This window comes from Musca autumnalis, unplaced genomic scaffold, assembly GCF_047663935.1.
Source record: "Musca autumnalis isolate F117 unplaced genomic scaffold, ASM4766393v1 scaffold_3, whole genome shotgun sequence".
NCBI classification, from domain to species: domain Eukaryota; kingdom Metazoa; phylum Arthropoda; class Insecta; order Diptera; family Muscidae; genus Musca; species Musca autumnalis.
In genome coordinates, this window is record NW_027411866.1 from 84638910 (window position 1) to 84652218 (window position 13309).

General features: G+C 34.6%; 1 protein-coding gene across 2 annotated transcripts in view; it reads left to right on the forward strand.

Annotated features, from left to right (window-relative positions):
- LOC141396688 (acidic phospholipase A2 PA4) overlaps positions 1 to 3587 on the forward strand; it is a 60632-nt gene extending 57045 nt beyond the window's left edge. For both annotated transcript variants that reach the window (XM_073972322.1, XM_073972323.1), the window contains exons 2-6: positions 1399 to 1560; positions 1636 to 1805; positions 1870 to 2064; positions 2129 to 2216; positions 3051 to 3587. In XM_073972322.1, coding sequence (XP_073828423.1) covers positions 1400 to 1560; positions 1636 to 1805; positions 1870 to 2064; positions 2129 to 2216; positions 3051 to 3147 — 711 coding nt within the window. In that variant the 5' untranslated portion in view covers position 1399 and the 3' untranslated portion in view covers positions 3148 to 3587. The remainder of the gene's footprint in view (positions 1 to 1398; positions 1561 to 1635; positions 1806 to 1869; positions 2065 to 2128; positions 2217 to 3050) is intronic.
- Positions 3588 to 13309: the final 9722 nt, after the last annotated feature.

The window sequence follows — 13309 nt, forward strand, 5'->3', positions numbered from 1 at the left end:
ATTCGAAGCAGGTATGCCGGGATATGCTGCTCCCAACACAGAAAAAGGAAACAAATACAAACATATGTAGACTGAGGTGGCAGCCGCTGCACACTGGTCGAAACCACTGATCTAGGGGCGCAAAAGTCAAAACATCGAACTATAAAATTGCGAATTATTTTCCATTGTATCGATTACAGACACTTTGCAGACAAAGATTTTGTTCTTTCATGTTTGTTGTTGTAAATATTCACTCAGTTATTCACTATCAAATATAAGAGTTTTTGTTGCATCAGATTTTAAAAAATTGTTGCAAAAACATTAACTTCATATTTGTTTAAATGTTAAATAAATTCGCAATGAAAATGGACAAGATATATTTTTAATTAATAGCAGAGGGTGTGATTTAAATTATAAAAATTAGTTTGGGTTATGGAGGTACTTAGTTATATAGCAATAAATTTTCAAAAAATTCAATTTTTTAGTGTTTTTATGGGTTGTACGCGCTTGTTCCATAGAGTGCATCTTGTAAACTTGGCCGAACTTAGGTCCGATTATTTTTTGGGGAATGAAATTGGACTCTCTGGATAGTGAATAACCACATTCGGGCTGCAAATATTTGCAAATCTTTTGATGACTGCACTTTTAAAATAAGGGATTTTGCATGAAATCCATACAAATTTAGCTGTACATTTGTATGGGAGCTAAATCAAAATATGGACCTATCTTGAAAAATGTTTGCAAGGAGGAGTTCTACCCCCGGAGATACTATAATACCATATTATAGCTAAATATGTTACTAAATATGGGATAACAAGTAAAAATTCAACGAATCGGGGGTACCATAAAAGAGGCTACATCGAAACATAAATCCGTATTGAAAATCTTTTGCAAGAAGATTTTATACGCAGTGAGAACACGGAATGCAAAATTATAGCCAAGTTGAATCAAAAATGTGGTCATGATATTCAAATAAATATTTTTGCAGGATTTCTCTTGATGTTTTTTTCATTAGTGCTCCTTGAAATTTCCAAACCATATCTGCACTTGTCTAAAGCTGAGTACACATTGCCAGTTTTGGATGACAGCTTTGTTGGTGCTTGCTAGTGTGGCCGTTGATTTTTGTCATTCATCATGCAACCACAAAATATTTTGTGGTTACTGGACGGTTGGACAGTTATCGATAACTGCGAAATATCGTCATTCAAAACTGACAATTGCTCTGTTCCAGAACCTGCAAAAAGCTACTATATTTTACTACGATAACAATTTTTACTTTATGTTATCGAAAAAATAGAAAAAATTAGTAGATTCTTGCAGTACTGGAACATACCAAATGTGTACTGCTCTTAATGTTTTGATTTATTTTCTCTGAATTGAAATTCCGTAGCTAATTCGATTTCCCATTTTCATTTTCAGCATGTCTTTCAAACTCTTCCTGCTGGTGCTAACGGTTGCACTGTTTGTAACAATGCCGATAAAACCTGTAAATGGCTCGGCCGTTTTAATATCCGATATGACAATGACAGTTATGGTGGAGTTATCTTCACGTTATCCATTTTGTAAAATGCATACTGATCGGTAAGTTAATATACTCAAAATACACACAATATATTACGAATAGCTGCCTTAACCTTTACGATTCGTTGCTTATAGGGGTGACATACAACGCATGTTGCTACAGGCAGATCCAAGGCGTATACGACAAGTACCGCGAGAATCTGTAATGGAATTGGAAGATGTGTGTAAAAATTCTGGGTCTCATGGTCATGAATTCCGTGGCGGTTTGGGTTTTATTTATCCCGGTACAAAATGGTGTGGACCAGGTATGATGAGAATTCTTTTGGACTTCTTTAAGGAGAGGATTAAGTTTTTGTTTGAAAATTGCAGGTACCGCTGCAACAGATTACAATGATTTGGGTGTGCATGCCGATGAAGATCGTTGCTGTCGTGAACATGATCATTGTCCGAATGTTTTGAATGTGGGCGAATGTAGGCGTGGTCTGTGTAATACCGGCACATTTACCCGCTCTCATTGTGATTGTGATGCTCGATTTAGGCGTTGTCTTCAATCCCTTAACACGGGTAATTATTGCATCGAATTTCTTGATGGTTCTTTTTATAACTAGTTTTTATTTTTATTTTCCAGAAACTGCAAATACATTGGGCGCCATTTTCTATAACGTGGTCCAGGTCACCTGTTTCCAAGAACGCAGCCCATGTTCGGTTCATCAAAGGTTTGATGATTACTTTTATAGCCCAAATCAGTGTGATATTGAATTTCGTTCAGCCGATTTGTATGTACCCCCCAATGCTGGAAATTTGATACGTAAAATTCTCTCGAAGCCTTACGGCATTACGAATCCAAATGTCCAATATGAACAATATCCCTATTTCGAGAACGGTCGCTCTTTGCAAACTTCACCAGCATTTAATCCCTTCTATGATGTTGGCCAGAATGTGAAGAGTACTTCACGACGTGTTGGTGTCAAATTGGCCTCGGTCGGTTTGGCTGCACGAAATTTATTCCGTGAAATTGTCCGTAGTCCGAGAGTTTTGTGGGATAGTTTAAATGCCCCCGTAAGCCGTAACTTACCTCCGGGAGGGGGACCAAATTATTATCGATATAATCGACCCCGTGGTCCTAGCAGATATCAAGAATATTCCCCATACCGAAATAATTGGTATTAATAATGGAATGATATATTCCTTACGACAAAAGACTGAACTCCATGGCTACGTGTTGTCGTAGTCACAGTGAAGAGTTGCAGATGTTTGTAGTGATGAAATCATTGTAACAATGTAGATTTTTTAGCACTTACATCTAACTTAAAGTTTTTTAAGTTTATCAGTATTGCCATATAATTGTTTAGTTTTAAATCACGCACACATTTACATATTTTAATTTTAGTTTTAAGTTGTACAGTACAGTATTGTAAATTTTGTGTTTTAAATAAATATTTAAAATCGATTACATGTTTATTATTTTTTTTTTGTTTGATTTGAGTTCATGTTCATAAATTACTCACTTGGATCTTCTTCTATGACTTTTTCACTTTTCCTTCTTGCAGAGCTGGCTACAATCAAACCGAACAGGATGAAATTTGTGCACAATGGCAATATCAACCATCCGAAAAGTATGTACCCAGTGCTCCAGGACGTACATAAAGCTATTGAGAAATCATGATGCAATCTAAAGACAATTGTTACAACGAATATGGATCTCATTTCCATTACTGCAAATCCGTTACCTGCATACTTAGAAACTAGTAACACTTCATATACGTACATAAGTATCTTAGTCAAAACCTCTCAATTTTAAGAGTTTCGTTGCATTACAAAAGAAAAACTAAGTACACCGATTTACAAATGAAGATGACCTCCGAACAAGTGATATCACGTTAGCATATAAATAGTCAATGTCAGGATTCCTTTGGTCAGGTATAATCGATACAATCGATAACAAAGAAAAGTCAAAATACATACATATGATCTAATATCGAAACTTGGTACAACAATTATTATAAGACGTTATATATTGCACACACACCAAAATATAAAACAAATTAGTAGATGTGTAAACAATTGAATAAAGTATATTGAGAAAATATTGAAATGTGTTTTTACGATTCATTACAAATCCATATTATAGGAAATCTTTCAAATCTGGGTCATACCCAGCCAGCATTTTTGGAAAATTTTAATCAAATTCGAGTCTTTTTTGATCCGACTGCACGATTAAAAAGCTGGAATATGAGCTCATTTTCTAATCATAAATGACTCCTTTGTCGGGAGGGAAACGTAACCTCAAGCACTCTTCCAAACAAATCACAAATGAGCCTTCCTCTGCATTAGTTTCGAGTTATTTTTGCCAATTTTCTGATGGTATGTAAAGTCTTTTTCGAGTCGTATTTTAATCATTTATTGGTGATTTGTTGATTAATTTCGGACTCTTTTTCGAGTCTTTTTAGAGTCATGTTTATAATCGTTTATGAGTGTTTAGGGAGTCATTTATGAGACGAAATAAATTTAAAAAAAAAACTCTATTTATTCTTTTTTGTTTTTTGTGTCTTTCCTTTGTTTTGTTGTCTTTTCTGTTTTGTTATTTCTTTTAATTATCCTTTATGTTGCGTGGTGGTTAGTATACTGCTTCTTCATTTCACTTGGCAAAATCTGAACATGTGTTGTGTTTGTCTATACTCTTACTATTATACGTTACCTTTATATCAAAGTTTTGTAGAAAGTGTATATGAGAATTATTTCAACCAAACAAAAGTAAAACAAAACAATCAGTTTTTAATCACCTAACTGTTCAAAATATGATCAGAAGATACATAAATATAATCACTTTTCAAACACCTGGATGACTCTTTTTTGATTAAGCATTTTTCAATCTTCATGAAGATCAAAATATGACAATAAATAACGAAAAAGTAGTCACATTTTAAACACCTCAATGATTTATTTGTGATTGCTACGTACTTGCTGTTGTATTTTTAATTGAACTATTTTTAATCATTACAGGGAGTCACTTTCGAGTCTCTTTCTGATCATACAAGCGACTTAATCAGTTTTTGATCACCACAGGGACTCTAAAAAGACTCCGCAATGTGATTTTTGAAAAAACAATCTTCCAAATGCTAGCTGGGTAATTACGATTACGATCAATTATTCGATCGTAATCAATTTGGGTACCTGCATTCTTTGTTGATGAAAAGTGAAAATATGGATAATTGGATAATTTCGTTATGTTGGATGTTTACATAAAGTGGGGTACACACGATCAGTTTTGACTGTCAGTTTGCTCAAATAATCGGTTGCTTGCCAGTGTAGCCGTTCATTTTTGTCAGTAATCAAGTAACCACAAAATATTTTGTGGTTGCTGGAAGGTTTGACACTTATCGATATTTCCGAAAAATCGACAGTCAAAACTGATCGTGTGTACCCCGCTTTAGAAGAAGCAAACCATTGACTTCACTTGCAGAGTTTTTCATGGCAGCCAAAATTATTTGAGGGGAGTTGCCCCCACTAAAAAAGTTATATATAAGTTATATTTGCGAAAAATTTTGTGGGGGAGGTACCAGAAGGAGTGGACCGATATAGTCCAAAGTTTGGAAGAAATTTTACGATATGCTAAGTTTTTATTCTCATTAGTCATTTGTGTTGGTGCCGGCAGGATTATTTAAAGCTTTTGGGAATGGACTTGCCCCGAGAGCACAACCTGCTAAAACATTTCATGGCGATCCGAATTGATTTGATCTATAGAGAAACATTGCTGAATTGACTTTTTCTATAGAAAAAGTTCGCAGAATTGACTTTTTCTATAGAAAAAGTTCGCAGAATTGACTTTTTCTATAGAAAAAGTTCGCAGAATTGACTTTTTCTATAGAAAAAGTTCGCAGAATTGACTATTTCTATAGAAAAAGTTCGCAGAATTGACTTTTTCTATAGAAAAAGTTCGCAGAATTGACATTTTCTATAGAAAAAGTTCGCAGAATTGACTTTTTCTATAGAAAAAGTTCGCTGAGTTGACTTTTTCTATTAAAAAACTCCCTAAATTCACTTTTTCTATAGAAAAAGTTCGCTGAAATGACTTTTTCCGTAGAAAAGGTTCGCTGAAATGAATTTTTCTATAGAAAAAGTTCGCTGAAATTGACTGACTTGACTTTTTCTATAAAAAAAAGTTTGCTGAATTGACTTTTTCTGTAGAAAAAAAGTTTGCTGAATTGACTTTTTCAATAGAAAAGGTTTGCTGAATTGACTTTTTCTATAAAACAGTTAGCTGAATTGACTTTTTATAGAAAAGTTAGCTGAATTAACATTTTTAATGAAGAACTGAGCCGAATTGACCTTGGCTACCGAAAAGGTTTGCTGAATTGATTTTGTCTATCGAAAAAGGTCGCTGAATAGATTTTTTCTAAATTTGACTTGATTGACCTTGTCTATCGAAAAATTCAGCTGAACTATCTTTTCTGTCGAAAGTTTTCTCTGATTTTTTTTCTATCAAAAAAGTTCGCTGTATGACTATAGAAAAGTTTGCTCATTTGATTTTTTTAAACCAAAAATTGTCTGGATTTAATCTTCATATACGGAAAATTTTCTAAATTGTTTTTTTTTTATAGGAAGTATTTATAGAAAGAATTTTTTCTATACAAAATGTTTGCTGAATTGCCATTTGTTATACTCTCAGCCTTTGGTCTGAAGGGTCTATATACACATTGATACGACCAAATATGTGCCTCATCGAAATTATGGTTTTAGACCTCAAGTATGTTTTGCAAGTCAAGTCAAGTAAATTTTGCATTCATTATGTTTTGCCCAAACTGAGTCTGTGTTCGAAGATGGGCCATATCGGTCCACCCCGGATACCTTCCACACAAAATTCGAAACAAGTGAAGTTTAAGAGCTCTTAATTAATTTATTTAATTAAAATTTATTTCAGCAGTTTGCCATTGCGGTCCCCTTTACGACGGTACAATTTTTTCGCGGGCAAGTCCATACTTCGAGAGACAATGGCCTAAAGGCTCCAAGAAACCATGATGGCACCAACTAAAATGACTGATCGTACTATTTCATCCAGTCATGTATCAGGTTGGAATATGGAGTATATCAGACCCGTCCTTCGGGTACCTCCAACATAAAATTTGCTGTTTGAGAACTCGTCATGGATTTATTTGAAATTTTTGTAGAAGGTTGTTTTCACGATCTCTATTACAACGGGACACTTTTTTCCGGTGTAAGTTCATACTTTGTGAGACAATGGCACAAAAGCTGCAAAACGGCTAGCGTGCAAGATAACTGTCAAACTTTTTCAAACATTTCTTCCAAACTTAAGTACAGTACACATTGTCAGTTTTGAATGACGATTTTTTGCAATTATCGATAACTGTCCAACCATCCAGCAACCACAAAATATTTTGTGGTTGCATGATGAATGACAAAAATGAACGGCCACACTAGCAAGCAACAACAAGGCTGTCATTCAAAACTGACAATGTGTACCCAGCTTTAGTTTCACGTATTTTAATACATACAGAATCAATATATTTTATATACGGCATAATTTTTGTATTTGCTTCTTTTTTGGTTAGAGGCTGAGGGTATATCTTTGTCAGCACAGCTGACTGGTACTTTCTTACTTGTTTTCTGTAAAAAAGTGTTAAATTCACGTTTTTATACAAAAATTTTGCTGAGTTAGAATAGTGTGGAACGATTATTCGATCGAAATCAATTTGGTTAGTTGGCGAAAAGTTAAAAATATAGCTGAATTGACTTTTTCTACAGAAAAAGCTCGCTGAATTGACTTTTTCTATAGAAAAAGTTCGCTGAATTGACTTTTTCTACAGAAAAAGCTCGCTGAATTGACTTTTTCTATAGAAAAAGCTAGCTGAATTGCCTTTTTCTACAGAAAAAGTTCGCTGAATTGACTTTTTCTACAGAAAAAGTTCGCTGAAATGACTTTTTCTATAGAAAAAGTTCGCTGAATTGACTTTTTCTATAGAAAGAGTTCGCTGAATTGACTTTTTCTATAGAAAAAGTTCGCCGAAATGACCTTTTTAAAAAACAATTTCGATCAATTGATTTATTCTATGAAAAACGTTCACGGGAGGTACCGTTATATGGGGTCTATACCAAAACATGGACCAGAGGGAACCTCAATAGTCAAATTTCGGATAGTTCTCAAAAACTGTAGCTAAAATCTTCAAAATACCGAAAATTGTGATGTACTCTTATATGGAGGGCAGTTTTTGGTGCAGAAGTGTTGTGACCCCTACCAATCTGAAGTGTCATGTTACTAGTTCGATTAGAAATTGTAGTTAAAACCCTCAAAATACCGAAAATGGGGAGGTACTGTTATATGGGAGCTATACCAAAACATGGACCTATATAGCCCATCTTCGAACTGGAACTCCCTATGGCAAAAACATACAACATGCGGACAGATCGACTCAGAATTTTATCCTGATCAAGAATATATATACTTTATAGGATCGCAAATGATTATTTCAATGCTTTACATATGGGAAAACAAACTTAATATAGCCTCCATACTATGGTGGAGGGTATAAAAATTAACCAAATTTCCGGTTTAACAAGTAGAAAATTATCCGTCAGTATGCTTTGCAGTCACAGATATTTCCTCAGTCTATGGCATAACGAAAAGAAGCAAACGCAGTAATGTGAAAAATATCCCACAACATCGCCGAAGGAACAAGGGAGACTTCTTTCATATCAAAGGGGCTCCTTGATATCGTCGAGTACGAACGGCGTGTCTTACGACACAACTTGCAGAGAAGTTGTTCATGGCTGAAATACTTAGGAAATGTAAGCCAACATTATTCTGAGGGGATTTGACACCGCCGAAAAATGTTGATGTTCAGCATAGGAATTGAACCGCAAACCTTCTGATTGCAAGGTGAGCATGCTTACTACTGTACTACGGTGGCTCCCCTATCCGATATAAAGTTTAAAATTTATCCGCGAACAGTTCTGAACCTGCGCCAAAGCATAAATGTTTGAACTTTTGTGTGGGAGGTAGAGGAAGAAGTGTACCCATATAGTCCATCATCGAATTTGACGTTTGGAAGAACGGACTCCTGTCAAAAGTTCTTTTTAAGGACTTGCCATCAATTGGGGTCCAATATGAATTGCGGCGGCTGCATGGTCCGGATCATGCGATGGATGGGGGGTGGTCACCAATTACGGCATTCACACTGTATCTCCGTATTGTTGTTCCCGAACGGCATCTGTTTGAATGTTTTCTAAGCCTGTCTGATGGGCTCGTTGCTCTAGAGGTTCTCGTTTGTACCTTTGGACCTCTCTCCCAACTAGATCATGAAGATCTCTCTTGACGTGCCTGATGTACCGGAAAACCCTTCGTCTTCTCATGAAGATGGTCCACTGCAGCAACACCATGTTGCAGTCCTCAGGGCGGCATTCTGGAAGGTTTGAATATTCTTCCACTGCGTAGCGCTAAAATTTGCATACCACGCTGGCGTCTCATAGCTTACTACAAGCCAGTCTATTGCTTTTTAAGAGGTCTACAAAGTGTCTTTGTCAACACCCCAAGAGCTGTCGGCCAAGGACTTGAGGACCTTGCTCCTACTTCTGACCTTATAGCTGCGGTTTGCGCGGACGACTTAAACATGCTATCGAACGTTACATCCAATATTTTAGCGTAGTTAGTGGTCGGAATCAGAACACCATCGACCAATATGTTCAGTAGGGATATAACTTTTTGCACTTTTTTGCAAATATCAAAAATACCACCACATAGCCGTGTAGAGCATGAAAAACTATTATGAAATACGGTGTCAATTTTTCTCTACCGCGAAAAAAGTTTCCGCACCAAATGCATCGAAGTTCTGGAATGCATTTTTTAATTTTATCTGTCATAACAACATATTTGCATTTCATTAAAATTTTTATTTTTTTGTAATCTAATTTAAAATCATTATCAAAGCGTTCTGGACCAATTTGTTCTCAAATCGCGTCATTTCGGACCATATTAGGATTTTTTTGACACTATTGCAATTTTTAGTTTTTCTTTATAAACTCGCGAATTATATGCTTATATTTTTTTAACCTATCGGACAAGAGAATATGGGGTCATTTGCAACGAATTCGCGAAAGTTACAGGCTGTTTTTGTTGACTTTGCCTGTGAGAATTGTATTTTTCCTATAAATATTTATTCAACTAAAGCAAATTTAAAATTATAAGTAGAAAAAGCTTCAAAAGGGTTTTAGTAATCAAAGTTGGTGCGGAGACTTTTTTTCACCGAATCGATCTTAGAAACGCGTTTTCATTATAAGGACAAAATTCCCCACATGGTACTGGTGTTGTATTTTTGTAGAAAACAAATACGATATAATCGGATTAAAAACTCTAACGTAGTATCTATTAAGAAATGAATAGAAATGACGCGGCTTTTCGGTTTTGTGAATTTTTGGAAAAGTTAATCGTATTTTTGTGTCTTTTATTAAATAAAAGTAATTGTTTTTTTTTCCTTTATATTTCGGTGAAGCACTTGTACAAAATGTCAACAAAAGCATAGACATTTCCGCCATATTTATTTACAAATTAACGGCGATAACAAATTAACGATAATGTTGATAGTAATCAATTTTTTTAAATGAAATATCGAAAATATCTAATTTTGGGAATATCGATAGTTTGTCAGCTCTACATAGGACCCAATGCCAACAAAAGATCGTACAATCATCCGCTTATATTATGAACTCTATGCCGTCTGGAGGTTGTGGATTTTCAGAAAGGTAATTGCATTTTGTTTTGGGGTAAATTACAAGATTTTGTTGCTTTTTTATTTGAGGATGTAGATCCGGCCAATATTACCCACATATTGTCTTTTACCATTATAAATAGTTATTGCCATTTTAAAAATTGAGAACTTCGTCAACTGAAATTTTAGATAAATCCTATTTATACTATGTTTACATTTACGAAATCCACTCGATTTCATCTGTCAATTCCTTTGTGTATACGTCAAATGAAAACTCATCTGAAATCGATTGGATTTCATTTGACGTTTGAGCACTGGAATTCACAGTTGAAATCGAGTGGATTTCGTAAATGTAAACATAGTATTATAGCAGATTGTTGTATTATAGCAGATTTGCGTTGTTTCGATTTGCGTTAACAACAAAATAATAGATTTTGTTTCGATTAGCGTTACTGATTCGATTTGCGTTATATGAAAAATAATATATTTGGCTTTGAATTTCATGAAGGGGACATTCACGAGTTCTTAACGTAACACGATAAAACATTTAGTAACGTTTATGTATTTCGCATTGCCTCGGAACATGCATTATTCTTGGTTTAGATTATGCTCTTATACGATGATTAAGTGTATTATCTCGATTTATTTCACATATATTGTATGAAAATGACAACTTAACTACACTGGATTTGTTAAACCGTGCATAGTCTAAATGGGGTATTACACGAACAATCACTTGCGTTTAATAACCGTAGAAACATATTTTAACTATTGAGAGAATAGCAGCGGTAATGTCAAAAAGGCTACGGACGACGCTATTAGTTGTTATATAGAAATATTTTTACCAACAAATGAAATCAACCAAAAAATCAGTTTTTTCTCAGAGAAGTAAAATGTTATGAATCATAATTAAGTTTAAGGAAAAATTAATTTATAGGAATAAATTAATATTTTTAGTTAATTTTTCCATAAATGGACTGATTTTAATCTATTTATTACGCTTATAAAAATATCATTTACACAACATATGTATCAATACGTGTTAAAAATCACATACATATGTATACTTTAATTTTTAGTGTACAACTTTGGAAAATAATTAAAAAAGAATCGTTGGAACCAATTAAAAACTTCTTCACACAAACACTTCTAAACATGTGTTTCGATTTGCGTTGTTTCGCATTGCGTTGAAGTTCGCCGGAACCAATCAATAACGCAAATCGAGGTATTAGTGTAATGAATTTGGTTTTTGTGAATCGATGGAGAGGATTAACAGTGGTGTCTATAATAAGTATAATGAAAATATAAGCTGAGAGATAGATGTCGCTATCAACTTAAATTGGCAATACTTAACTTTTTCGTCAATTCTTGCTTTATTTTGGCACCACTAACCTCTTTCTTGATGGACATAAGCGACATCCTACCGAGCGTAGTAACATTTGACATAAAAATAGGGAAAGCGGGGTTCGTGAATTGGAATATAGGGAAAGCGGGGTTCTTGAATTGACTTCATTGATTATCTGGAATTTAATTTCTTATTATATTTCGGTAGGTGGCGTTGAAAGAGAACATTATGTCACGATATAATAAAGCCTTTTTACATTAGCACCATATATGATTTCGTTCAGTGTTTGAATTTGCTGCTAGTTTTTCACAGCACAGCACAAGGTCTATGCTGGCGCTGTGAAAGTGACGCAGCATAGCACATAGCCACAGCATCAAAAATAAAAACGAGTGCTATTGCTATGCTGTGCTGTTTTCAAAAACAAAATCGAAAACTGTTGCTGTGCTATGCTGCGAATATAAACGTAGCATAGCACAAGGTCTATGCTGTGCTTCTGAAATCTTCACAGCACATAGCATAGCATAGTCATCAAAATCAAAAACGAATGCTATTGCTATGCTGTGCTGTTTTCAAAAACAAAAACGAAAACTGTTGCTGTGCTATGCCACGAACATAAAAGTAGCATAGCACATAGCATAGTCATGAAATCGAAAAAGGATTGCTGTGCTCTGCTGTGCTGTAAACATTTCTACATAGCATAATTAATGTTAACCCAGCAAACTCACTAACCCCCATTATTATAAATAAGCTTTCTTTGGTTATAGTTTGGATTTTTCGATCAGATTTTTTAGCGTTCCGGTTAAAATAATATTAAAATGTGAAAATTATATTTTTAATGTCTTCAAATTCGTTTATTTTGCGTTTTCAAATACATCCAATAGTAAAAGAAAACTTATAATAATGGCCCTATGAGTTGTTCAGTGCTGTTTATTGCTTACAAGGTACATACAAGGTACTTTTTTGATCGATTGGATAATAAATGTGGTCTATAGAGTGATTTTCTGAAAATTCGCCTTTGGGCCTATAAAATGGGGACCAATTTTAATTTTAATTTGTATTGGCGAATTTTCACTTTACAGATCACATTTATTGTCCAATCGATGAAAACAGTTTACAAGTTGCTAAACAAATCGGGTCAGATTTTAATTTTGGCTATATAAAGGGCCCATGGAAACTTTGAGGCACCAGTGGCACGTGTTAACATACTCCGATTGAGCTCAAACTCTGTCAATCTTAATTGTTAACAAAACTAAACGTTTGGACATCGATTTTTAAAACCACTCTAGTACATATATTAAAACAGGTACAAGTGGCAATAACATGCATTTAGAAACTCGAAGTTCGCTTCCATAAGCCATAGACGCCACTAGCGAGAATTTTATTAAATTTCATGAAATTAGGCGTTCTTAGATCGAATTCTCCACTACAGCAATTTCACGATTTTACTCTACTGTGGAACTTGATCTAGAAACACAAAGTCTTATTAAGTTGTTTAATGAAATTCATGCTAGTGTGGTTCCCGACTAAATAAATTAGTTTCAAGAAACTATTGTTACTATATTTATACCCCCAGCCTTTAGGCTAAAGAGGGTATTTACACTTTGATACGACCAAAAATGTGCTTCATCGAAATAATGGTTTTAGACCCCAAGTATGTTTGTACGATATCCGTTTCAGACAATTTTGAGTATATCTAGCAATGTCCGTCCGTCTGTCTGTCTGGCTGGCTGGTGCGCACGATAAG